Source organism: Saccoglossus kowalevskii, chromosome 17 (genome assembly GCF_978046115.1).
Source record: "Saccoglossus kowalevskii chromosome 17, keSacKowa6.1, whole genome shotgun sequence".
Lineage (NCBI taxonomy): Eukaryota > Metazoa > Hemichordata > Enteropneusta > Harrimaniidae > Saccoglossus > Saccoglossus kowalevskii.
In genome coordinates, this window is record NC_140657.1 from 32,433,153 (window position 1) to 32,458,980 (window position 25,828).

Below are 25,828 nucleotides of genomic sequence, written 5' to 3' on the forward strand. Positions count from 1 at the left end.
ATCTCTTCTATTCTTTCTACCCATGCTGTTTTCCAAGTTTTTATTTCCATAACCAATATTTTATCATCTGTTTTTTAATTTTGACGTTCAATGGATATCTACCCAGCTCTCCAAGAATAGCATTTTTTGTTGCATTTTTACTGACACCTAAAATAAATCTACAGAAAGCAAACTGTACACTTTCTATATGTTTTACTGATTCTTCTTCCCATACCTCCCACCCATAATTAATAATTGGTACAATTAATTTATCAAATAAATTCAATGCTGTGCTAATTTTATAATGTGATAATGTTAATAAAGACTGCTTTAGTGGAAACATTGCTTTCATAGCTTTTTCGTTTAAAGTATTGGACTCAGTTTTTAATTTTCCATTCGGTGTGAAAACTATACCCAACCGTGGCAATTTCATTTCCTTCATACAACACTGACTTGCTATTTAATGTATGATTTCTTTTATTGAATACCATTAATTTAGTTTTATTTAGGCTTAATGATAGTTTCCAAGAATTGCTGTATTTTGCCAGTGCATCTATGCTGCACTGCATACCTTCCTGGGTCTGTGATAAGATTAGGACGTCATCAGCAAATAAAATGCAGTTTAGTTTTTGGCTGTTTAGTTCAGGGGGGGGGGTGGCATTTGTAGATTTTATTTGTTCCGGCAAGTCATAAATGAATAAACTAAATACAGTTGGACTTATATATTACAGCCTTGTTTTGCCCCCATAAATGAATCAAATTCATTTGTGAGCCCTTTATTTATTTTTACCCTGTATGATACCCCACTATACATATTTTTTATGGGGTTGTAAATATTTCTTGTGATACCATATTTTTGCAATTTCCAATATAATAAGTTAGTATCTTCCATGCTCTCACACAACATGTCTAATTCTGATTATATCATAGACCTTAGAAAACAGCTTTCTAAGGTCTGTGAAAGTCTATAAGTCTGTGAAAATAGTCTAAGACTATTATATATAGTCATCCCGCGGTAATCCGCTATTCCTACAAGAATATGCTGTGTTTTTACGTGCGCAGGGAGCACACGGGACCGACAGTTTATCGTCCCCTCCGAGTACATTTCAAGAAATTAATTCCCAACTGTAAATCCATTTGAGTACACATTAAACACTTATAAATGCGCGATATTCAACTACACCATGGTAAACAATTAACAAACACTGTAGTAATTGGAAATTCCGAGAACACGATCAGAAATGTTACCAATGAAAATGTTTAATATGGGTTTGCACGTATCTCTGAAATATGCATTAATTAAAACCGTTCCGACATAATATATCTGCATATGTGTAGACGAGATTGAAATAGTGGGAGTGATGGAAGCATGTTGTGATGCTGTGAATGCAGCTGCCCGTGCAGTTGAAACCCTTGAAATAATTGAAAGATATTGAAATAATGATGACATAATTGAAAGATATTGAAATAATGGTGAACTAATTGAAAGATATTGAAATAATGGTGAAATAATTGAAAGATATTGAAATAATGGCGAACTAATTGAAAGATATTGAAATAATGGTGAAATAATTGAAAGATATTGAAATAATGGTGAAATAATTGAAAGATATTGAAATAATGGTGAAATAATTGAAAGATATTGAAATGATGATGAAATAATTGAAAGATATTGAAATAATGGTGAAATAATTGAAAGATATTGAAATAATGGTGAAATAATTGAAAGATATTAAAATAATGGTGAGATAATTGAAAGATATTACAATAATGATGAAATAATTGAAAGATATTGAAATAATGATGAAATAATTGAAAGATATTGAAATAATGGTGAGATAATTGAAAGATATTGAAGTTATGATGAAATAATTGAAAGATATTGAAATAATGATGAAATAATTGAAAGATATTGAAATAATGCTGATATAATTGAAAGATTGAAATAATGATGAAATACTTGAAAGATATTGAAATAATGATGAAATAATTGAAAGATATTGAAATAATGCTGAGATAATTGAAAGATATTAAAATAATGATGAAATAATTGAAAGATATTGAAATAATGATGAAATAATTGAAAGATATTGAAATAATGGTGAGATAATTGAAAGATATTGAAATAATGATGAAATAATTGAAAGATATTGAAATAATGATGAAATAATTGAAAGATATTGAAATAATGCTGAGATAATTGAAAGATTGAAATAATGATGAAATACTTGAAAGATATTGAAATAATGATGAAATAATTGAAAGATATTGAAATAATGGTGAGATAATTGAAAGATATTGAAATAATGATGAAATAATTGAAAGATATTGAAATAATGATGAAATAATTGAAAGATATTGAAATAATGCTGAGATAATTGAAAGATTGAAATAATGATGAAATACTAGAAAAATATTGAAATAATGATGAAAGAATTGAAAGATATTGAAATAATAATGAGATAATTGAAAGATATTGAAATAATGATGAAATAATTGAAAGATATTGAAATAATGATGAAATAATTGAAAGATATTGAAATAATAATGAGATAATTGAAAGATATTGAAATAATGATGAAATAATTGAAAGATATTGAAATAATGATGAAATAATTGAAAGATATTTTAATAATGCTGAGATAATTGAAAGATATTGAAATAATGATGAAATAATTGAAAGATATTGAAATAATAATGAGATAATTGAAAGATATTGAAATAATGGTGAAATAATTGAAAGATATTGAAATAATGGTGAAATAATTAAAAAGTTATTGTAATAATGGTGAAATAATTGAAAGATATTGAAATAATGGTGAAATAATTGAAAGATATTGAAATAATGAAATAATTGAAAGATATTGAAATAATGATGAAATAATTGAAAGATATTTTAATAATGCTGAGATAATTGAAAGATATTGAAATAATGATGAAATAATTGAAAGATATTGAAATAATAATGAGATAATTGAAAGATATTGAAATAATGGTGAAATAATTGAAAGATATTGAAATAATGGTGAAATAATTAAAAAGTTATTGTAATAATGGTGAAATAATTGAAAGATATTGAAATAATGGTGAAATAATTGAAAGATATTGAAATAATGAAATAATTGAAAGATATTGAAATAATGATGAAATAATTGAAAGATATTGAAATAATGATGAAATAATTGAAAGATATTGAAATAATGGTGAAATAATTGAAAGATATTGAAATAATGGTGAAATAATTGAAAGATATTGAAATAACGATGAAATAATTGAAAGATATTGAAATAATGGTGAAATAATTGAAAGATATTGAAATAATGGTGAAAGAATTGAAAGATATTGAAATAATGATGAAATAATTAAAAAGATATCGTAATAATGTTGAAATAATTGAAAGATATTGTAATAATGTTGAAATAATTGAAAGATATTGTAATAATGGTGAAATAATTGAAAGATATTGTAATAATGTTGAATTGATTGAAAGATATTAAAATAATTGTAAAATAATAGAAAGATATTGAAATAATGGTGAAATAATTAAATGATATTGACATAATTCTATTTTGGCGGTGATAGCACCCCATAATCTGTATCTGCGTCTCATGCATCACATTTGGATAATTGCCTTGAATTTGACCATGAGAGCCAGATTTCTACTTATTTGTGAGGTATACATTATTTTACATTCGCTATGCCTGGTCTGTTGTATTTATGCACTCATAGTATTCTTTCGTTCAAACTATTAAACGAAAAAGTTTCTGGAAATTGTCAAGCCATAACATTCAAGAGCTTTTTTTTGGCAGATATTCTGAGCTTGGGGTTAAAAACACGGATAATTTCTTAATATGTAGAACTCTGGTTTCTCTCAGAAACTATTTGATAAACTATGTTATACAAAAAAAGTATGTGGCCTAGGATGTGCTCAGTATTTTCTAAACAACTTCACCTTCTTTGAGATCCGTGTATTTTTCTCCTCTTTCTCTGATTTGACTAGCTAGAGTGGTGTGCTTGTTTTGTTTTGCTCTAGTGGAATGTTTTATGATTTTTGTTCGTGTTCTTAAATTTCCCTGTTATGACTTTTGTTCTCAGATCTGCATGGGCATGTAAGTTTAATTTATTAAACAAGACAATGGAATGTAATCAATACAAATAATTGAATTATTATCCTATTCGGATTTTATTTCCCCTTTGTTTCTTTAATAACTGTAGACATTGTATTACCTTAACTAGAATAGGAAATTTAGGGTCATTACAATGAATTTATTCTGTATATATATATCCTGTTTTATTGTGCAATTTGCATTTCAGGCATTAAGCAAAGGGTGTTTTTTTGCTTGGCCCGTGAAAGTATGTCTATCTCGCTATTATGAATAATATTATACTTTCTCTTTAGTAACTGTTTGCTATTGGCTCCATGTTAGTGCCCGTTGAAGTAACTGTTAAGTAAATATAGCGAGTGAGTTGACTCACTACAAGGGCAGTACAGTATTGAACACATACATTGGGTGTTAGTGTTTAATTGTTGCGTATCCGCCAACTATGTTGTCAATGTCGGAGTTAGCTGTACACGAATTCATCATGTCAAAATTCTATTTGATGGTTCTGATGGTTTCTTTTCTTTCTACATGTATTTGCCAGGATGTTTTCCCTAGATCTAGACCTACATATCGATCACAAGTAAGCTCAAGTAAGTATATTATTCATGAACTATAAAACTGTGACACGTGAAATTTGAACATTGTATCATTGTCTATATGAATGCTCTTAATTAATATCCCTTTGGAAAATTTTAATTTAATATTAAAAAAATGTACACATATTGTACTTTGTTGATAAATTGAATGTGCTTAAATGTTTTTCCTGAAATTTTAGTCATTAAATCGCGTGAATTATAGAATGACGAGTTGAAGCATGAAGTTCAACATCAGAAATGTGAATTTTGAATATTTCTCAGTATTCAACATTGGAAGAATGGCAATAATCTCCCGGTAGTCACATGAATTAAATGCCATAATTTTATCTGCAGCATTTTTAGATACTTTTCTATACTTTCTTAGTAATTTTGGATCAAATAGCATAATTTTCCATTTGCTGCACTTCTTGATCAAACGTTTTGAAAAAAAAATATAATATATAAAATAAAAATATAAAAAACATTATGCGCTTTTATTTTTCACAAACAGTTGTCAGTTGGCATTTAAAAAGAACAATTCTGAGTATACTGAAACAAAACCATACTATATGTAACATGTATTCATCGATAAGGAGTATTTTATATGTAACTATGGTGACAGTTTCCTATTATCCCTTTGTACGCTATAATTGTTGTCACATATTGCCTGCACATTATTACCCAAATGGACACCACTTTCTATTGTCTACGGGTCTTGATCCAAATGTTGGAAAATGTGAAAAAGTATTATGACTCGTATTTGGTGAAGTTAATGTAAAAATACATATGACTGGTAGAATAATTATGACAACATTTTAAAGTGAGAATTCTCCAGTAAAACTGACGTAATGTGTTGAGTTGACACATTCATTCGTGTTTCACTTCTCACCTTGTTTACTTTTCATAGCAATAATCTGTCCACCAAGAAATGATTTCTATGCCATTTCGTACAAATGCGGCGTGAGCTGTGCTGCCAATGAAGAATGTATTAGCGGTGAAATGTGTCTGTGTGATGGATTTTGTGGATTGAGTTGCTTACCTACAGGTTAGTATCATTACAGTGTTTTCATATTTCATAATTTGTACTAATCGCATTTTACTTGCATTAATGCTGTAACTTATACCATAATAATTGTGGAAATTCAGGTAAAAAAAAACTTTTTTCTAATGATTCATCAAGTCACCATCTTTCTAAAAAAGAATAACTATATCAGAATACTAGTAATAGTTACTCCAAATTCTCGTACATATTTGTGTAATATTCAATTAAGGTAGCGGGACTATTATTTGCATACTTGTTTTCATCTTCTAATTGTGACTAAATGACTACAAATAGACCCGGGAAAGTATATATTTTTAGAATCGCCAGACTTCAAGCTTTTCACAAGTGTATTTTGCATGCCGGTATCTGCATTCTACGACGCGTTACTCAATCAAAGGTGAAAAATTACTTTTTCTGTAAAAAAAATAATTACGCATTTATGCTGGCGATAAGAAGTATTTTTTTCACTTTTCCTAGTTGTTCAATAGACTGGTAAATTGAATGTGTCTGGTCAGTTTTATTCAAGCAACGCATTTAAAAAAATAGTGTGCTGAATTTCAATTACTGTTTTAGTCGCATTGCTCCCAACTCAAACCAGAACTCGTTGGTAAATAATCGATGAAATAGTTTGTCTGGACACATTCAAGTTCCTCTCACTGTCACCTTAAAGCTGTGAAAATTTGGTGTTAATCCGACGACAATAAGTATACGTTATTTTTTGTTAAAGACCTTGTATTTTGAAAAACATAAACTCCTAGAAAACGTCGATGAAGTCACAGCAAAGATTTTCAAGCTTGTTTATCTGCACAAGCAATTCGTTTTCCCATCAAGGTCTGTTTTAACATGTGTAGGGGCATCCAAATGTGTAAGGCTATTGGAAACCAAAACAAAATAAAGGAATGGGATAGCTATAGTTCGATAAAACGGCAGATGAAAACACTAAAATCTATGATTTTTTTCAGTGGCTGTGTGACCTTGTGTCTGACACATTCATATGCAAATGACTAATCTGTGAAATAAACAGGGGCGGAGACAAACCACTCAAATGTTTGGAAACACTCATTGTGTGTCAGATAGCTACTGATGACACATCCTAACATTGCTTTGTCTTGAGTTTCTTTGAAACTTATAGGCACACAAATTAAACCTGTGTTGTTGATTTTAGAAAACACTACTGAAGCTGCCTTGCTTCCCTTCAGAAAATCTACATTTTAACCAACTTACATGACATTTTAGGTTACGTTGACTTTGTCAGATGAAAGTTTATCGTGCATTTCATCAATTAATAAATAAATGTGAAAATCGTAATTTTCAACACAAATAATAGTCTCGCTACCTTAAATGTATATGCATGTACACGGCTATTGTAGCTTTAGTTTATTTAATTGTTTTGTAATTAAAATAGATACTCCTGCCATCATAGTGTCGTCAGTAAATTTGTTGATTATTGATATATTAATTACGCTAATAACTATTAATTATGTGACAATTAAACAGTCAACATGTTTAAATTCTTTCAGTATTGCATGGAATATTGACATTCCTTTCCCATGGAATATTGACATTTGTTTTGTTCCCACAAGTTTACCAGACACATGTTTGACGCCTCAGAGTTTCTATACACTCAAATTATTTTAAATAATACAAACAATTTGATATGATACAATTGTTATAAATATTATAAAGTATGTACGCACTCGTGACTGACATCATGTTTGAACAAAATCCACTCACAAACGACCTTGATCCGGTTCCGGAATGCCAGAAGTGTTTGATTTTAGATGATTTTTAGCACAAAAATGGCAATCATTTGTGGCCATTTTGAATAGGATCGTCAAACCAATATATCTATATCTATGAGATGATGTATAATGAATATTTAAAATTTTAACAAAATCAGTCAGAGATATGGCATTAAAACCGAATTCATTAAGGCAAAATGGCCGCCAGTCAGCCATTTTTCAGTTCAAAAATTACCGCAATTCGGCAATCTTGAATCAGATCGTGAAACCAATTGATGTGCATATGTATAATATTATGTGAGATGTATGTGTGAATTTTGAATGTCCATATATCCCCGTTCTCGGACTGCGTCTGAGCAGAGACTAATAACAATTACAACTTGAGATGTGGTTTATGTTAGATTGACGTAATTGACTATAAGGGCAATATGACCAAATCACACAAGAGGGCAATATGTCCAAGTCGCGCATAAGGGCAATATGACGAAGTCACATATGAGGGCAATATGACTAAGTCGCGCATGAGGACAATATGTCCAAGTCGCGCATGAGGGCAATATGACCAAGTTGCGCGTAAGGGCAATATGACCAAGTCACGCGTAAGGGCAATATGAATAAGTCGCGCGTAGGGGTAATATGACCAAGTCGCGCACACATATGCGGCGTACACAACGCGTAAATGGTTTGTTTGTTTACATGAAATTTGAACATGCGCTGTGCGATGACCACCGCCCTTTTAATTGTATTATTAGACCTCAAATATAATTTACAAGAAGATTGGCAAATATGTATATTTCTTGTGACAGGGAACCATGATCATGTGTTCATGTGATAATTTGTTGATATAGAGACCCACTTTTTCCAGGTGGCTGGCCAATATGTCCGCTTCTACAACATCCTGTGAATGGAAATATTGAACTTGTTTTACCTGAAGAGAATGAATATGGTGTACACGTTATATTTTCATGTGATAACACGTATATCATGGTACCTGGTCAATCGAAATTGACATGTATGAGTGGAAATGGCTGGAGCGGTGAAGCCCCGCGATGTCTAGCTGAAGACAGTAAGTATAATTGGCGGGTGGAGGGTGGGATACTTCCATTAGAGAGTTGTTTAAGTATATGCCGCCAAATAGAGCCGCTTTTAGGTGTCAATTTAATACCCTAAAATCCATAAAAATCGTACATAGCCGACGTCTACATGAAGAAAGGGTATACATTTTCCGTCAAATTGTTTTCGTATTGTGACCCCGGGAGTACAATGTAAATGACTACAACGGGACATAATAATAAATAGCTACACTGAAATAAAACAATATTGGTATATTGTCATTATGCAAATTAGCTCGAGGACGTTATTTCATAAATAGTTGCTGATGTACTGAGGCTAATTTGAGATGAATTCTGGTGCGCGTACATAATTATATCTTACAAATTTTGTAACGTACCCATACCACATGATGCTCATAAATCTACAATGTACTCTCAATATTTCTATGATTATAATCTGTTTTATTACAGCACTTCCATATGTATGTGACAAATCTTTGCTAAACAAGTCTGAACATGACATTGTTAAACTTGTTGGTGAAAATGTAGGTTACGTCAGTGTCAATACACGTGTTAAATATGAGTGCAGCGAAGGTTATTATTTTATCACTGAAGATTACTATGCAACTTGCCTGGCAGATGGTACATGGTTATTTCCACAAAACGCATGTTGGAGTGAGTTATCATCTTATTTTTAACATTTAACCGTATATGATTAGAGATAAATTATAAGCACGCATTTCAAGACAACATTCTTGTACGTATATTTTATTTTACTTCTTGTACGTGTTCCAATTGCAATGTACACAAATTATATTGCCTCCATAGTTAGGGAGAAATACTTAGTACACTTAAATCATACTAATTTATTGATGATAAGAAGTATTTAAGTATACTAAAAGAATACATCAAGTACAGCTCTTTTTGGCAAGGAATTGTATATTCCGCCATTTTATTTACTTCCAACAGCACTACGTTTTACATAACAATAGGGGTTTAGGGGACCTTATTGCATAAGTATGTATTGTGATGCATGAAATTAGTTTTAAAAAACCTCGTCATTGAATAAAAGCACATTATATGTACATTAAACTGCGTTGCAAGATGAGTAAGTTTACACTGTAAATTACCTTTCAGAGGTGTCATGTGCTAGTCCAGACGTACCAGAAACCGGGATACTGGAAGTAGACGATTTCTTTTATGGTTCTATCATCAATATTCATTGCAAAGCTGGCTACATAATATCAGAACCGTATACAGCGATATGCCAGTCCAATGGGCAGTGGGATACAGAAACACTGCCAACTTGTTCAGGTGAGAGGTTATTGTTATTTACTTTTTCGCATTATTCTCATGAATAATATACAACAAACATGTATATTTATAACAATCTATATCAACCACAGCTTTATGCTCTGCATTGTAACAACCAAAACAATATTTAAAATTGTGTAAATACTTGGCATAAAAACTGTGGTAACATACACCTACACTGTGTCGCTACTTTATTATTATTGTTCAAACAGACGACTCTGTTATCGTTCTAAATCAACCCCTGATTGGTCATTTGTTTTTATGATGTTTACTTATGAATGTTTAAACACAAGTACTTGCTTCTATGCTAAAGAATAAAGCGCCATTGCTCTAATTGTCTATCTATTTTTAATAGAGTTGTTTAAAACAACGATTACCAAATATTATCTACTTATATAAACAATAGGACGTGTTGGTATTTAGCAGAATATGTTTGATGAGTAGCAGAAAGTTTCTATTAGTGTGTGTATGATATATACAGTACAGAATGAATTAACGAATGAAACTTGAATTTTTCAGCTTCTAGAAAGCAAATACAACATAATATCCAGACGCATTTATCGTGTTGGACGCCTAACGTGATTTCAATGTAATTATATACAGGCAAACAAACAAACACACACACATACATTACAATTACGAAACATAGGATTCCAACTTGCGGTCACTGTAAGCAGAGGCACTCCCCAGCCACTGCAAACAATACTACTGTCACTGTAAGCAGAGGCACTCCCCAGCCACTGCAAACAATGCTACTGTCACTGTAAGCAGAGGCACTCCCCAGCCACTGCAAACAATGCTACTGTCACTGTAAGCAGAGGCACTCCCCAGCCACTGCAAACAATGCTACTGTCACTGTAAGCAGAGGCATTCCCCAGCCACTGCAAACAATGCTACTGTCACTGTAAGCAGAGGCATTCCCCAGCCACTGCAAATAATACTACTGTCACTGTACGCAGAGGCACTCCCCAGCCACTGCAAACAATGCTACTGTCACTGTAAGCAGAGGCACTCCCCAGCCACTGCAAACAATGCTACTGTCACTGTAAGCAGAGGCACTCCCCAGCCACTGCAAACAATGCTACTGTCACTGTAAGCAGAGGCACTCCCCAGCCACTGCAAACAATGCTACTGTCACTGTAAGCAGAGGCACTCCCCAGCCACTGCAAACAATGCTACTGTCACTGTAAGCAGAGGCACTCCCCAGTCACAGCAAACAATGCTACTGTCACTGTAAGCAGAGGCACTCCCCAGCCACAGCAAACAATGCTACTGTCACTGTAAGCAGAGGCACTCCCCAGCCACTGCAAACAATGCTACTGTCACTGTAAGCAGAGGCACTCCCCAGCCACTGCAAACAATGCTACTGTCACTGTAAGCAGAGGCACTCCCCAGCCACTGCAAACAATGCTACTGTCACTGTAAGCAGAGGCACTCCCCAGCCACTGCAAACAATACTACTGTCACTGTAAGCAGATGCACTCCTCAGCCACTGCAAACAATGCTACTGTCACTGTAAGCAGAGGCACTCCCCAGCCACTGCAAACAATGCTACTGTCACTGTAAGCAGAGGCACTCCCCAGCCACTGCAAACAATGCTACTGTCACTGTAAGCAGAGGCACTCCCCAGCCACTGCAAACAATACTACTGTCACTGTAAGCAGAGGCACTCCCCAGCCACTGCAAACAATACTACTGTCACTGTAAGCAGAGGCACTCCCCAGCCACTGCAAACAATGCTACTGTCACTGTAAGCAGAGGCACTCCCCAGCCACTGCAAACAATGCTACTGTCACTGTAAGCAGAGGCACTCCCCAGCCACTGCAAACAATGCTACTGTCACTGTAAGCAGAGGCACTCCCCAGCCACTGCAAACAATGCTACTGTCACTGTAAGCAGAGGCACTCCCCAGCCACTGCAAACAATACTACTGTCACTGTAAGCAGAGGCACTCCCCAGCCACTGCAAACAATACTACTGTCACTGTAAGCAGAGGCACTCCCCAGCCACTGCAAACAATGCTACTGTCACTGTAAGCAGAGGCACTCCCCAGCCACTGCAAACAATACTACTGTCACTGTAAGCAGAGGCACTCCCCAGCCACTGCAAACAATGCTACTGTCACTGTAAGCAGAGGCACTCCCCAGCCACTGCAAACAATGCTACTGTCACTGTAAGCAGAGGCACTCCCCAGCCACTGCAAACAATGCTACTGTCACTGTAAGCAGAGGCACTCCCCAGCCACTGCAAACAATGCTACTGTCACTGTAAGCAGAGGCACTCCCCAGCCACTGCAAACAATACTACTGTCACTGTAAGCAGAGGCACTCCCCAGCCACTGCAAACAATACTACTGTCACTGTAAGCAGAGGCACTCCCCAGCCACTGCAAACAATGCTATTGTCACTGTAAGCAGAGGCATTCCCCAGCCACTGCAAACAATGCTACTGTCACTGTAAGCAGAGGCACTCCCCAGCCACTGCAAACAATGCTACTGTCACTGTAAGCAGAGGCACTCCCCAGCCACTGCAAACAATGCTACTGTCACTGTAAGCAGAGGCACTCCCCAGTCACAGCAAACAATGCTACTGTCACTGTAAGCAGAGGCACTCCCCAGCCACAGCAAACAATGCTACTGTCACTGTAAGCAGAGGCACTCCCCAGCCACTGCAAACAATGCTACTGTCACTGTAAGCAGAGGCACTCCCCAGCCACTGCAAACAATGCTACTGTCACTGTAAGCAGAGGCACTCCCCAGCCACTGCAAACAATGCTACTGTCACTGTAAGCAGAGGCACTCCCCAGCCACTGCAAACAATGCTACTGTCACTGTAAGCAGAGGCACTCCCCAGCCACTGCAAACAATGCTACTGTCACTGTAAGCAGAGGCACTCCCCAGCCACTGCAAACAATACTACTGTCACTGTAAGCAGAGGCACTCCCCAGCCACTGCAAACAATGCTACTGTCACTGTAAGCAGAGGCACTCCCCAGCCACTGCAAACAATACTACTGTCACTGTAAGCAGAGGCACTCCCCAGCCACTGCAAACAATGCTACTGTCACTGTAAGCAGAGGCACTCCCCAGCCACTGCAAACAATGCTACTGTCACTGTAAGCAGAGGCACTCCCCAGCCACTGCAAACAATACTACTGTCACTGTAAGCAGAGGCACTCCCCAGCCACTGCAAACAATGCTACTGTCACTGTAAGCAGAGGCACTCCCCAGCCACTGCAAACAATACTACTGTCACTGTAAGCAGAGGCACTCCCCAGCCACTGCAAACAATGCTACTGTCACTGTAAGCAGAGGCATTCCCCAGCCACAGCAAACAATGCTACTGTCACTGTAAGCAGAGGCACTCCCCAGCCACAGCAAACAATGCTACTGTCACTGTAAGCAGAGGCACTCCCCAGCCACTGCAAACAATGCTACTGTCACTGTAAGCAGAGGCACTCCCCAGCCACTGCAAACAATGCTACTGTCACTGTAAGCAGAGGCACTCCCCAGCCACTGCAAACAATGCTACTGTCAATGTAAGCAGAGGCACTCCCCAGCCACTGCAAACAATACTACTGTCACTGTAAGCAGAGGCACTCCCCAGCCACTGCAAACAATGCTACTGTCACTGTAAGCAGAGGCATTCCCCAGCCACTGCAAACAATGCTACTGTCACTGTAAGCAGAGGCACTCCCCAGCCACTGCAAACAATGCTACTGTCACTGTAAGCAGAGGCACTCCCCAGCCACTGCAAACAATGCTACTGTCACTGTAAGCAGAGGCACTCCCCAGCCACTGCAAACAATGCTACTGTCACTGTAAGCAGAGGCATTCCCCAGCCACTGCAAACAATGCTACTGTCACTGTAAGCAGAGGCACTCCCCAGCCACTGCAAACAATGCTACTGTCACTGTAAGCAGAGGCACTCCCCAGCCACTGCAAACAATGCTACTGTCACTGTAAGCAGAGGCATTCCCCAGCCACTGCAAACAATGCTACTGTCACTGTAAGCAGAGGCACTCCCCAGCCACTGCAAACAATACTACTGTCACTGTAAGCAGAGGCACTCCCCAGCCACTGCAAACAATACTACTGTCACTGTAAGCAGAGGCACTCCCCAGCCACTGCAAACAATGCTACTGTCACTGTAAGCAGAGGCACTCCCCAGCCACTGCAAACAATGCTACTGTCACTGTAAGCAGAGGCACTCCCCAGCCACTGCAAACAATGCTACTGTCACTGTAAGCAGAGGCACTCCCCAGCCACTGCAAACAATGCTACTGTCAATGTAAGCAGAGGCACTCCCCAGCCACTGCAAACAATGCTACTGTCACTGTAAGCAGAGGCACTCCCCAGCCACTGCAAACAATGCTACTGTCACTGTAAGCAGAGGCACTCCCCAGCCACTGCAAACAATGCTACTGTCACTGTAAGCAGAGGCACTCCCCAGCCACTGCAAACAATGCTACTGTCACTGTAAGCAGAGGCACTCCCCAGCCACTGCAAACAATGCTACTGTCACTGTAAGCAGAGGCACTCCCCAGCCACTGCAAACAATGCTACTGTCAATGTAAGCAGAGGCACTCCCCAGCCACTGCAAACAATGCTACTGTCACTGTAAGCAGAGGCACTCCCCAGCCACTGCAAACAATGCTACTGTCACTGTAAGCAGAGGCACTCCCCAGCCACTGCAAACAATGCTACTGTCACTGTAAGCAGAGGCACTCCCCAGCCACTGCAAACAATGCTACTGTCACTGTAAGCAGAGGCACTCCCCAGCCACTGCAAACAATACTACTGTCACTGTAAGCAGAGGCACTCCCCAGCCACTGCAAACAATACTACTGTCACTGTAAGCAGAGGCACTCCCCAGCCACTGCAAACAATGCTACTGTCACTGTAAGCAGAGGCACTCCCCAGCCACTGCAAACAATGCTACTGTCACTGTAAGCAGAGGCACTCCCCAGCCACTGCAAACAATGCTACTGTCACTGTAAGCAGAGGCACTCCCCAGCCACTGCAAACAATACTACTGTCACTGTAAGCAGAGGCACTCCCCAGCCACTGCAAACAATGCTACTGTCACTGTAAGCAGAGGCACTCCCCAGCCACTGCAAACAATACTACTGTCACTGTAAGCAGAGGCACTCCCCAGCCACTGCAAACAATACTACTGTCACTGTAAGCAGAGGCACTCCCCAGCCACTGCAAACAATGCTACTGTCACTGTAAGCAGAGGCACTCCCCAGCCACTGCAAACAATGCTACTGTCACTGTAAGCAGAGGCACTCCCCAGCCACTGCAAACAATGCTACTGTCACTGTAAGCAGAGGCACTCCCCAGCCACTGCAAACAATGCTACTGTCAATGTAAGCAGAGGCACTCCCCAGCCACTGCAAACAATGCTACTGTCACTGTAAGCAGAGGCACTCCCCAGCCACTGCAAACAATGCTACTGTCACTGTAAGCAGAGGCACTCCCCAGCCACTGCAAACAATGCTACTGTCACTGTAAGCAGAGGCACTCCCCAGCCACTGCAAACAATGCTACTGTCACTGTAAGCAGAGGCACTCCCCAGCCACTGCAAACAATGCTACTGTCACTGTAAGCAGAGGCACTCCCCAGCCACTGCAAACAATGCTACTGTCAATGTAAGCAGAGGCACTCCCCAGCCACTGCAAACAATGCTACTGTCACTGTAAGCAGAGGCACTCCCCAGCCACTGCAAACAATGCTACTGTCACTGTAAGCAGAGGCACTCCCCAGCCACTGCAAACAATGCTACTGTCACTGTAAGCAGAGGCACTCCCCAGCCACTGCAAACAATGCTACTGTCAATGTAAGCAGAGGCACTCCCCAGCCACTGCAAACAATGCTACTGTCACTGTAAGCAGAGGCACTCCCCAGCCACTGCAAACAATGCTACTGTCACTGTAAGCAGAGGCACTCCCCAGCCACTGCAAACAATACTACTGTCACTGTAAGCAGAGGCACTCCCCAGCCACTGCAAACAATACTACTGTCACTGTAAGCAGAGGCACTCCCCAGCCACTGCAAACAATACTACTGTCACTGTAAGCAGAGGCACTCCCCAGCCACTGCAAACAATGCTACTGTCACTGTAAGCAGAGGCACTCCCCAGCCACTGCAAACAATGCTACTGTCACTGTAAGCAGAGGCACTCCCCAGCCACTGCAAACAATGCTACTGTCACTGTAAGCAGAGGCACTCCCCAGCCACTGCAAACAATACTACTGTCACTGTAAGCAGAGGCACTCCCCAGCCACTGCAAACAATGCTACTGTCACTGTAAGCAGAGGCACTCCCAGCCACTGCAAACAATACTACTGTCACTGTAAGCAGAGGCACTCCCCAGCCACTGCAAACAATACTACTGTCACTGTAAGCAGAGGCACTCCCCAGCCACTGCAAACAATGCTACTGTCACTGTAAGCAGAGGCACTCCCCAGCCACTGCAAACAATGCTACTGTCACTGTAAGCAGAGGCACTCCCCAGCCACTGCAAACAATGCTACTGTCACTGTAAGCAGAGGCACTCCCCAGCCACTGCAAACAATGCTACTGTCAATGTAAGCAGAGGCACTCCCCAGCCACTGCAAACAATGCTACTGTCACTGTAAGCAGAGGCACTCCCCAGCCACTGCAAACAATGCTACTGTCACTGTAAGCAGAGGCACTCCCCAGCCACTGCAAACAATGCTACTGTCACTGTAAGCAGAGGCACTCCCCAGCCACTGCAAACAATGCTACTGTCACTGTAAGCAGAGGCACTCCCCAGCCACTGCAAACAATGCTACTGTCACTGTAAGCAGAGGCACTCCCCAGCCACTGCAAACAATGCTACTGTCAATGTAAGCAGAGGCACTCCCCAGCCACTGCAAACAATGCTACTGTCACTGTAAGCAGAGGCACTCCCCAGCCACTGCAAACAATGCTACTGTCACTGTAAGCAGAGGCACTCCCCAGCCACTGCAAACAATGCTACTGTCACTGTAAGCAGAGGCACTCCCCAGCCACTGCAAACAATGCTACTGTCAATGTAAGCAGAGGCACTCCCCAGCCACTGCAAACAATGCTACTCTCACTGTAAGCAGAGGCACTCCCCAGCCACTGCAAACAATGCTACTGTCACTGTAAGCAGAGGCACTCCCCAGCCACTGCAAACAATGCTACTGTCACTGTAAGCAGAGGCACTCCCCAGCCACTGCAAACAATGCTACTGTCACTGTAAGCAGAGGCACTCCCCAGCCACTGCAAACAATGCTACTGTCACTGTAAGCAGAGGCACTCCCCAGCCACTGCAAACAATGCTACTGTCACTGTAAGCAGAGGCACTCCCCAGCCACTGCAAACAATGCTACTGTCACTGTAAGCAGAGGCACTCCCCAGCCACTGCAAACAATGCTATTGTCACTGTAAGCAGAGGCATTCCCCAGCCACTGCAAACAATGCTACTGTCACTGTAAGCAGAGGCACTGCCCAGCCACTGCAAACAATGCTACTGTCACTGTAAGCAGAGGCACTCCCCAGCCACTGCAAACAATGCTATTGTCACTGTAAGCAGAGGCATTCCCCAGCCACTGCAAACAATGCTACTGTCACTGTAAGCAGAGGCACTCCCCAGCCACTGCAAACAATGCTACTGTCACTGTAAGCAGAGGCACTCCCCAGCCACTGCAAACAATGCTACTGTCACTGTAAGCAGAGGCACTCCCCAGCCACTGCAAACAATGCTACTGTCACTGTAAGCAGAGGCACTCCCCAGCCACTGCAAACAATGCTACTGTCACTGTAAGCAGAGGCACTCCCCAGCCACTGCAAACAATACTACTGTCACTGTAAGCAGAGGCACTCCCCAGCCACTGCAAACAATGCTACTGTCACTGTAAGCAGAGGCACTCCCCAGCCACTGCAAACAATACTACTGTCACTGTAAGCAGAGGCACTCCCCAGCCACTGCAAACAATACTACTGTCACTGTAAGCAGAGGCACTCCCCAGCCACTGCAAACAATGATAATCTAACATGTTATCATATACACAAGCTTTCAGACATTGTAAATACGTATACATACAGTAATGTTTTTTCTTTCACCGTTGGCATATGGCATCACAGACCTTTTGACCATAAAAACACTCAGCAGATAAGTCTAAGCTGCCTAATACGATTTATATAACAATCTAAAACATATAGATATATAGATATTATATTTACTTATTTCAGCTGTAATTTGTCCAACAATTTCCCCGCCAACTGACCCACTGCATACTGTTGGGGATATGAACTTTATTTATGGTAGCAGGATAGAGTTTGCCTGCCACAATCCATATAGATTAATTGGAGTGGAAATTATTTACTGTAAAGAGGATGGTGCTTGGACTGATCCAGTTCCCACCTGTAAAGGTAAATACATTATGTATGAAGTACATGGCAGCTATGTTTGATGTAACATGTTTGATGTGATATGTTTGTTTGATGTGATATGTTTGATGTGATATGTTTGATGTGATGTTTGATATGATATGTTTTTGCGTGTAATCTTAGCTGGAGGTACATATATACAACGAACCTACCTACCTAGACTTTTACTGATTCGTACAATGCATTGATGTATATTTCATTTATACATATCTCACAATTGCATGTGTATGAAAGTAGTGTGTGTTTTATGTATACAACAATCTTACATACATGCTTCATATAGCTGTTGACCTCAACTTGTTTGAAGAAACTGGAATACTCGACGTGTAGCTTTGATGTATACAAGATTACGTTGACTGGTGGAAACACTCTATGTATGACGCACTATCTTTTATATTTATTAGAGATTTTATGTGACACACCAATTACCGGTGACAATGTTAAAACAGTCACTGAAGGTAATACGTTTTGGTTTGGACACATCATCACCTTTTCTTGCGATGATGGAATGACGTTGATTGGCCCGGATACGAGAGTGTGCCAATCGGATGGTACATGGAGTGGGACAATATCATCTTGTGTCAGTGAGTACAAATCATTTCTTAAGCTTGCTCTCTGAGATCATGTGAAATTTGTAATTGCTAAAAAGCCTTAGCGAATGTATCGCTAAGGCTTTGTTGTGTGTTAATTAAATAAATAAAATATGAAAAAGTATACAGATGACGATCCTCCCCGTTTTAAGAGAGTTTGAGAGTTTATTATTTATTTATTTCCCACAATTCGTATAAATTACAACTATGAAATATATATTGTCACAAAAGGTTAAAAACTCGTTATTCTGGATCTTGTTTTTTTCCATGAGAGGTGGATCTGACAACAAGCAAACAAAATATGGCGCGTACGATGAATCTTCTTGAATGCTCTTGACCTGCAACGCTTATTCAATTTGTCACAGTTTTTATTGACCTCGGAGTTACACATACAAAACCACTATGGTAATGTTTAAAAATCCACTTTAAGATCAGGTTTCTATCACACCATTTCGATTTAATACTTCAAAATTAAAAATATTATGAAATTCTGTTGAAATCTATGAAATGTTCTGCTTACGATAATAACTGATTGGCGATGCGTTTCAGATTAAACAGAAATATGTTTTTTCATACATGTTCACTGCCGATCTGAACGAGTGGTACACTACACTTCAAAATCATCATCAATTTCTGTTCACAGAAAAGTGTGATGATCCAGAACCACCAGAATTCCCAAGCAGAACCAATCAAATACAAAAATATTCTCAAGGATACCTGGAAGAGGTTGAATATTACTGCGATGCTGGTTATAATTTACAGGGTAACAGTCGAATTAAATGTATACAAAATGGTGGATCTTCGTCTTGGGACTACGGACCTCCCAGTTGTGTTCGAGGTATGGCAGTATAAATATTCAAATGGAAATACGGTAAATGCGAAGGTAGATAACGTCCCAATAATCGCGTAAAATTATATGATTGCCTTACAAAATTGATATATGGGATAAAATAGTGCAAGCTTGTGATAATGATATCTAGTTTTACATGGCACATTTAATCCCCCCTTCTCAAATCAGATAATCTATCAAATGGACAATTACTAACCTTGTGAATATTACATGAGGCAACTCATGTAATGAAATTATCACTACATGCGTTATTTTTAATAATAGACGAGAATGACCATTCTGCATATGAACTAAAAGGCCGCCCGAATGATATTATCAATGGAGTTATGAATGTGTACCTTTGGTCCACTGTTGTATTGGAATGCAATGTGCCAAGAACAGTCCAATGGAGAGGAGAAACAATGTGGTACAAATCAGATGGTACAAAAGTCACTGGCAATCAGAGTTGGGCTGGTAAGTGATTAATTACCAGCGACATGATGCTATTAATTGAATATTTCACATACATAGTATAGTTTCCATGGTTGTAAACAAGGGCAGTTGAAGTCATCACGGACACAATTTCTTCAAAACTACAAACCAGACCATATAGATCTATGAAGCATGTACATATATGTTCATTTCGTTAACTATACACCTATCCGTGAATATATATCCTATTGATTATATTAACTACTTCTCCAAAACTACCAACCCAATTCCTGACTTATAGGTTACATTCTGTGTAATTGTGTTTGGTAATTGGAACTTTTTCATGTACGGGTAAAATACAGATATTTATTCAACACAATATACAAATATACAATATCTATTGACAGGTCGCCGGAAAGTATGGTATAGATTACAATTAAATGAAATACAAAACACAGAAGGAGGAGAATTTAGATGTGGAGTATGGGAAAATGATTCAGAACCAAGCAGATACAGTTCAATTACTCTAAATGTTGTCAGTAAGTAATATTCTACAATACTAGTAAGCACTGCATTGGTAGGTATATTTTCCATATTAAATATCAGTAAGTAGTATTATGTGTTACTAGTAAACACTGCATTGGTAGGTGTATTTTCCATATTAAATATCAGTAAGTAGTATTATGTGTTACTAGTAAACACTGCATTGGTAGGTGTATTTTCCATATTAAATATCAGTAAGTAGTATTATGTGTTACTAGTAAACACTGCATTGGTAGGTGTATTTTCCATATTAAATATCAGTAAGTAGTATTATGTGTTACTAGTAAACACTGCATTGGTAGGTGTATTTTCCATATTAAATATCAGTAAGTAGTATTATGTGTTACTAGTAAACACTGCATTGGTAGGTGTATTTTCTGTATTAAATATCAGTAAGTAGTATTATGTGTTACTAGTAAACACTGCATTGGTAGGTATATTTTCCATATTAAATATCAGTAAGTAGTATTATGTGTTACGAGTAAACACTGCATTGGTAGGTGTATTTTCCATATTAAATATCAGTAAGTAGTATTATGTGTTACTAGTAAACACTGCATTGGTAGGTGTATTTTCTGTATTAAATATCAGTAAGTTGTATTATGTGTTACTAGTAAACACTGCCTTGGTAGGTATATTTTCTGTATTAAATATCAGTAAGTAGTATTATGTGTTACTAGTAAACACTGCATTGGTAGGTGTATTTTCCATATTAAATATCAGTAAGTAGTATTATGTGTTACTAGTAAACACTGCATTGGTAGGTATATTTTCCATATTAAATATCAGTAAGTAATATTATGTGTTACTAGTAAACACTGCCTTGGTAGGTGTATTTTCCATATTAAATATCAGTAAGTAATATTATGTGTTACTAGTAAACACTGCATTGGTAGGTGTATTTTCCATATTAAATATCAGTAAGTAATATTATGTGTTACTAGTAAACACTGCCTTGGTAGGTGTATTTTCCATATTAAATATCAGTAAGTAATATTATGTGTTACTAGTAAACACTGCCTTGGTAGGTGTATTTTCTGTATTAAATATCAGTAAGTAGTATTATGTGTTACTAGTAAACACTGCATTGGTAGGTGTATTTTCCATATTAAATATCAGTAAGTAATATTATGTGTTACTAGTAAACACTGCCTTGGTAGGTGTATTTTCCATATTAAATATCAGTAAGTAATATTATGTGTTACTAGTAAACACTGCATTGGTAGGTGTATTTTCTGTATTAAATATCAGTAAGTAGTATTATGTGTTACTAGTAAACACTGCATTGGTAGGTGTATTTTCCATATTAAATATCAGTAAGTAATATTATGTGTTACTAGTAAACACTGCCTTGGTAGGTGTATTTTCCATATTAAATATCAGTAAGTAATATTATGTGTTACTAGTAAACACTGCATTGGTAGGTGTATTTTCTGTATTAAATATCAGTAAGTAGTATTATGTGTTACTAGTAAACACTGCATTGGTAGGTGTATTTTCCATATTAAATATCAGTAAGTAGTATTATGTGTTACTAGTAAACACTGCCTTGGTAGGTGTATTTTCCATATTAAATATCAGTAAGTAGTATTATGTGTTACTAGTAAACACTGCATTGGTAGGTGTATTTTCCATATTAAATATCAGTAAGTAGTATTATGTGTTACTAGTAACACTGCATTGGTAGGTGTATTTTCCATATTAAATATCAGTAAGTAATATTATGTGTTACTAGTAAACACTGCCTTGGTAGGTGTATTTTCCATATTAAATATCAGTAAGTAATATTATGTGTTACTAGTAAACCCTGCATTGGTAGGTGTATTTTCCATATTAAATATCAGTAAGTAGTATTATGTGTTACTAGTAAACACTGCATTGGTAGGTGTATTTTCCATATTAAATATCAGTAAGTAATATTATGTGTTACTAGTAAACACTGCCTTGGTAGGTGTATTTTCCATATTAAATATCAGTAAGTAATATTATGTGTTACTAGTAAACACTGCATTGGTAAGTGTATTTTCTGTATTAAATATCAGTAAGTAGTATTATGTGTTACAAGTAAACACTGCATTGGTAGGTGTATTTTCCGAATTAAATATCAGTAAGTAATATTATGTGTTACTAGTAAGCACTGCATTGGTAGGTATATTTTCCATATTAAATATTAGTAAGTAATATTATGTGTTACTAGTAAACACTGCATTGGTAGGTGTATTTTCCATATTAAATATCAGTAAGTAATATTATGTGTTACTAGTAAACACTGCATTGGTTGGTGTATTTTCTGTATTAAATGTCAGTAAGTAATATTATGTGTTACTAGTAAACACTGCCTTGGTAGGTGTGTTTTCCGTATTAAATATCAGTAAGTAGTATTATGTGTTACTAGTAAGCACTGCCTTGGTAGGTGTATTTTCCATATTAAATATCAGTAAGTAGTATTATGTGTTACTCGTATACACTGCATTGGTAGGTGTATTTTCTGTATTAAATGTCAGTAAGTAATATTATGTGTTACTAGTAAACACTGCCTTGGTAGGTGTGTTTTCCGTATTAAATATCAGTAAGTAGTATTATGTGTTACTAGTAATCACTGCCTTGGTAGGTGTATTTTCCATATTAAATATCAGTAAGTAGTATTATGTGTTACTAGTAAGCACTGCCTTGGTAGGTGTATTTTCCATATTAAATATCAGTAAGTAATTTTATGTGTTACTTGTAAGCACTGCATTGGTAGGTGTATTTTCTGTATTAAATATCAGTAAGTAGTATTATGTGTTACTAGTAAACACTGCATTGGTAGGTGTATTTTCTGTATTAAATGTCAGTAAGTAATATTGTGTTACTAGTAAACACTGCCTTGGTAGGTGTGTTTTCCGTATTAAATATCAGTAAGTAATATTATGTGTTACTAGTAAGCACTGCATTGGTAGGTGTATTTTCTGTATTAAATGTCAGTAAGTCATATTATGTGTTACTAGTAAACACTGCCATGGTAGGTGTATTTTCCATATTAAATATCAGTAAGTAGTATTATGTGTTACTAGTAAACACTGCCTTGGTAGGTGTGTTTTCCGTATTAAATATCAGTAAGTAGTATTATGTGTTACTAGTAAGCACTGCCTTGGTAGGTGTATTTTCCATATTAAATATCAGTAAGTAATATTATGTGTTACTAGTAAGCACTGCATTGGTAGGTGTATTTTCCCTATTAAATATCAGTAAGTAATATTATGTGTTACTAGTAAACACTGCATTGGTAGGTATATTTTCCGTATTGAATATCAGTAAGTAGTATTATGTGTTACTAGTAAACACTGCCTTGGTAGGTATATTTTCTGTATTAAATATCAGTAAGTAGTATTATGTGTTACTAGTGAGCACTGCATTGGTAGATGTATTTTCTGTATTAAATATCAGTAAGTAATATTATGTGTTACTAGTAAACACTGCATTGGTAGGTGTATTTTCCATATTAAATATCAGTAAGTAATATTATGTGTTACTAGTAAGCACTGCATTGGTAGGTGTATTTTCTGTATTAAATATCAGTAAGTAGTATTATGTGTTACTAGTAAACACTGCATTAGTAGGTGTATTGTCTGTATTAAATGTCAGTAAGTAGTATTATGTGTTACTAGTAAGCACTGCCTTGGTAGGTGTATTTTCAATATTAAATATCAGTAAGTAATATTATGTGTTACTAGTAAACACTGCATTGGTAGGTGTATTTTCTGTATTAAATATCAGTAAGTAGTATTATGTGTTACTAGTAGACACTGCATTGGTAGGTGTATTTTCCATATTAAATATCAGTAAGTAGTATTATGTGTTACTAGTAAACACTGCATTGGTAGGTGTATTTTCTGGATTAAATATCAGTAAGTAGTATTATGTGTTACTAGTAAACACTGCCTTGGTAGGTGTATTTTCCATATTAAATATCAGTAAGTAGTATTAATTGTTACTAGTAAACACTGCATTGGTAGGTATATTTTCCGTATTAAATATCAGTAAGTAGTATTATGTGTTACTAGTAAACACTGCCTTGGTAGGTATATTTTCTGTATTAAATATCAGTAAGTAATATTATGTGTTACTAGTAAACACTGCATTGGTAGGTGTATTTTCCATATTAAATATCAGTAAGTAATATTATGTGTTACTAGTAAACACTGCATTGGTAGGTGTATTTTCTGTATTAAATATCAGTAAGTAGTATTATGTGTTACTAGTAAACACTGCATTGGTAGGTATATTTTCCATATTAAATATCAGTAAGTAGTATTATGTGTTACTAGTAAACACTGCATTGGTAGGTGTATTTTCCATATTAAATATCAGAAAGTAGTATTATGTGTTACTAGTAAACACTGCATTGGTAGGTGTATTTTCTGCATTAAATATCAGTAAGTTGTATTATGTGTTACTAGTAAACACTGCCTTGGTAGGTATATTTTCCGTATTAAATATCAGTAAGTAGTATTATGTGTTACTAGTAAACACTGCATTGGTAGGTGTATTTTCCATATTAAATATCAGTAAGTAGTATTATGTGTTACTAGTAAACACTGCATTGGTAGGTGTATTTTCTGTATTAAATATCAGTAAGTAGTATTATGTGTTACTAGTAAACACTGCATTGGTAGGTATATTTTCCATATTAAATATCAGTAAGTAATATTATGTGTTACTAGTAAACACTGCCTTGGTAGGTGTATTTTCCATATTAAATATCAGTAAGTAATATTATGTGTTACTAGTAAACACTGCATTGGTAGGTGTATTTTCCATATTAAATATCAGTAAGTAATATTATGTGTTACTAGTAAACACTGCCTTGGTAGGTGTATTTTCCATATTAAATATCAGTAAGTAATATTATGTGTTACTAGTAAACACTGCCTTGGTAGGTGTATTTTCCATATTAAATATCAGTAAGTAATATTATGTGTTACTAGTAAACACTTCCTTGGTAGGTGTATTTTCTGTATTAAATATCAGTAAGTAGTATTATGTGTTACTAGTAAAAACTGCATTGGTAGGTGTATTTTCCATATTAAATATCAGTAAGTAATATTATGTGTTACTAGTAAACACTGCCTTGGTAGGTGTATTTTCCATATTAAATATCAGTAAGTAATATTATGTGTTACTAGTAAACACTGCCTTGGTAGGT

The 25,828-nt window shown here is 37.0% G+C and overlaps 1 protein-coding gene and 1 long non-coding RNA gene across 2 annotated transcripts; both read left to right on the plus strand.

Moving 5' to 3' along the window:
- The first annotated feature begins 4,524 nt into the window (after positions 1-4,524).
- On the plus strand, positions 4,525-18,272 carry LOC102806928 (protein lev-9-like). Its single transcript, XM_085491996.1, has 6 exons — positions 4,525-4,672; positions 5,565-5,702; positions 8,307-8,507; positions 8,965-9,168; positions 9,631-9,807; positions 18,052-18,272. The coding sequence occupies exons 1-6, from the start codon at positions 4,525-4,527 to the stop codon at positions 18,270-18,272; spliced, it is 1,089 nt and encodes a 362-aa protein (XP_085348122.1).
- Positions 18,273-18,745: 473 nt separating this feature from the next.
- Positions 18,746-19,541, plus strand: LOC102809173 (uncharacterized). Its single transcript, XR_013420919.1, has 2 exons — positions 18,746-18,833; positions 19,483-19,541. It is a non-coding gene; the product is annotated as an uncharacterized LOC102809173 (long non-coding RNA).
- The last annotated feature ends 6,287 nt before the right edge of the window (positions 19,542-25,828 follow it).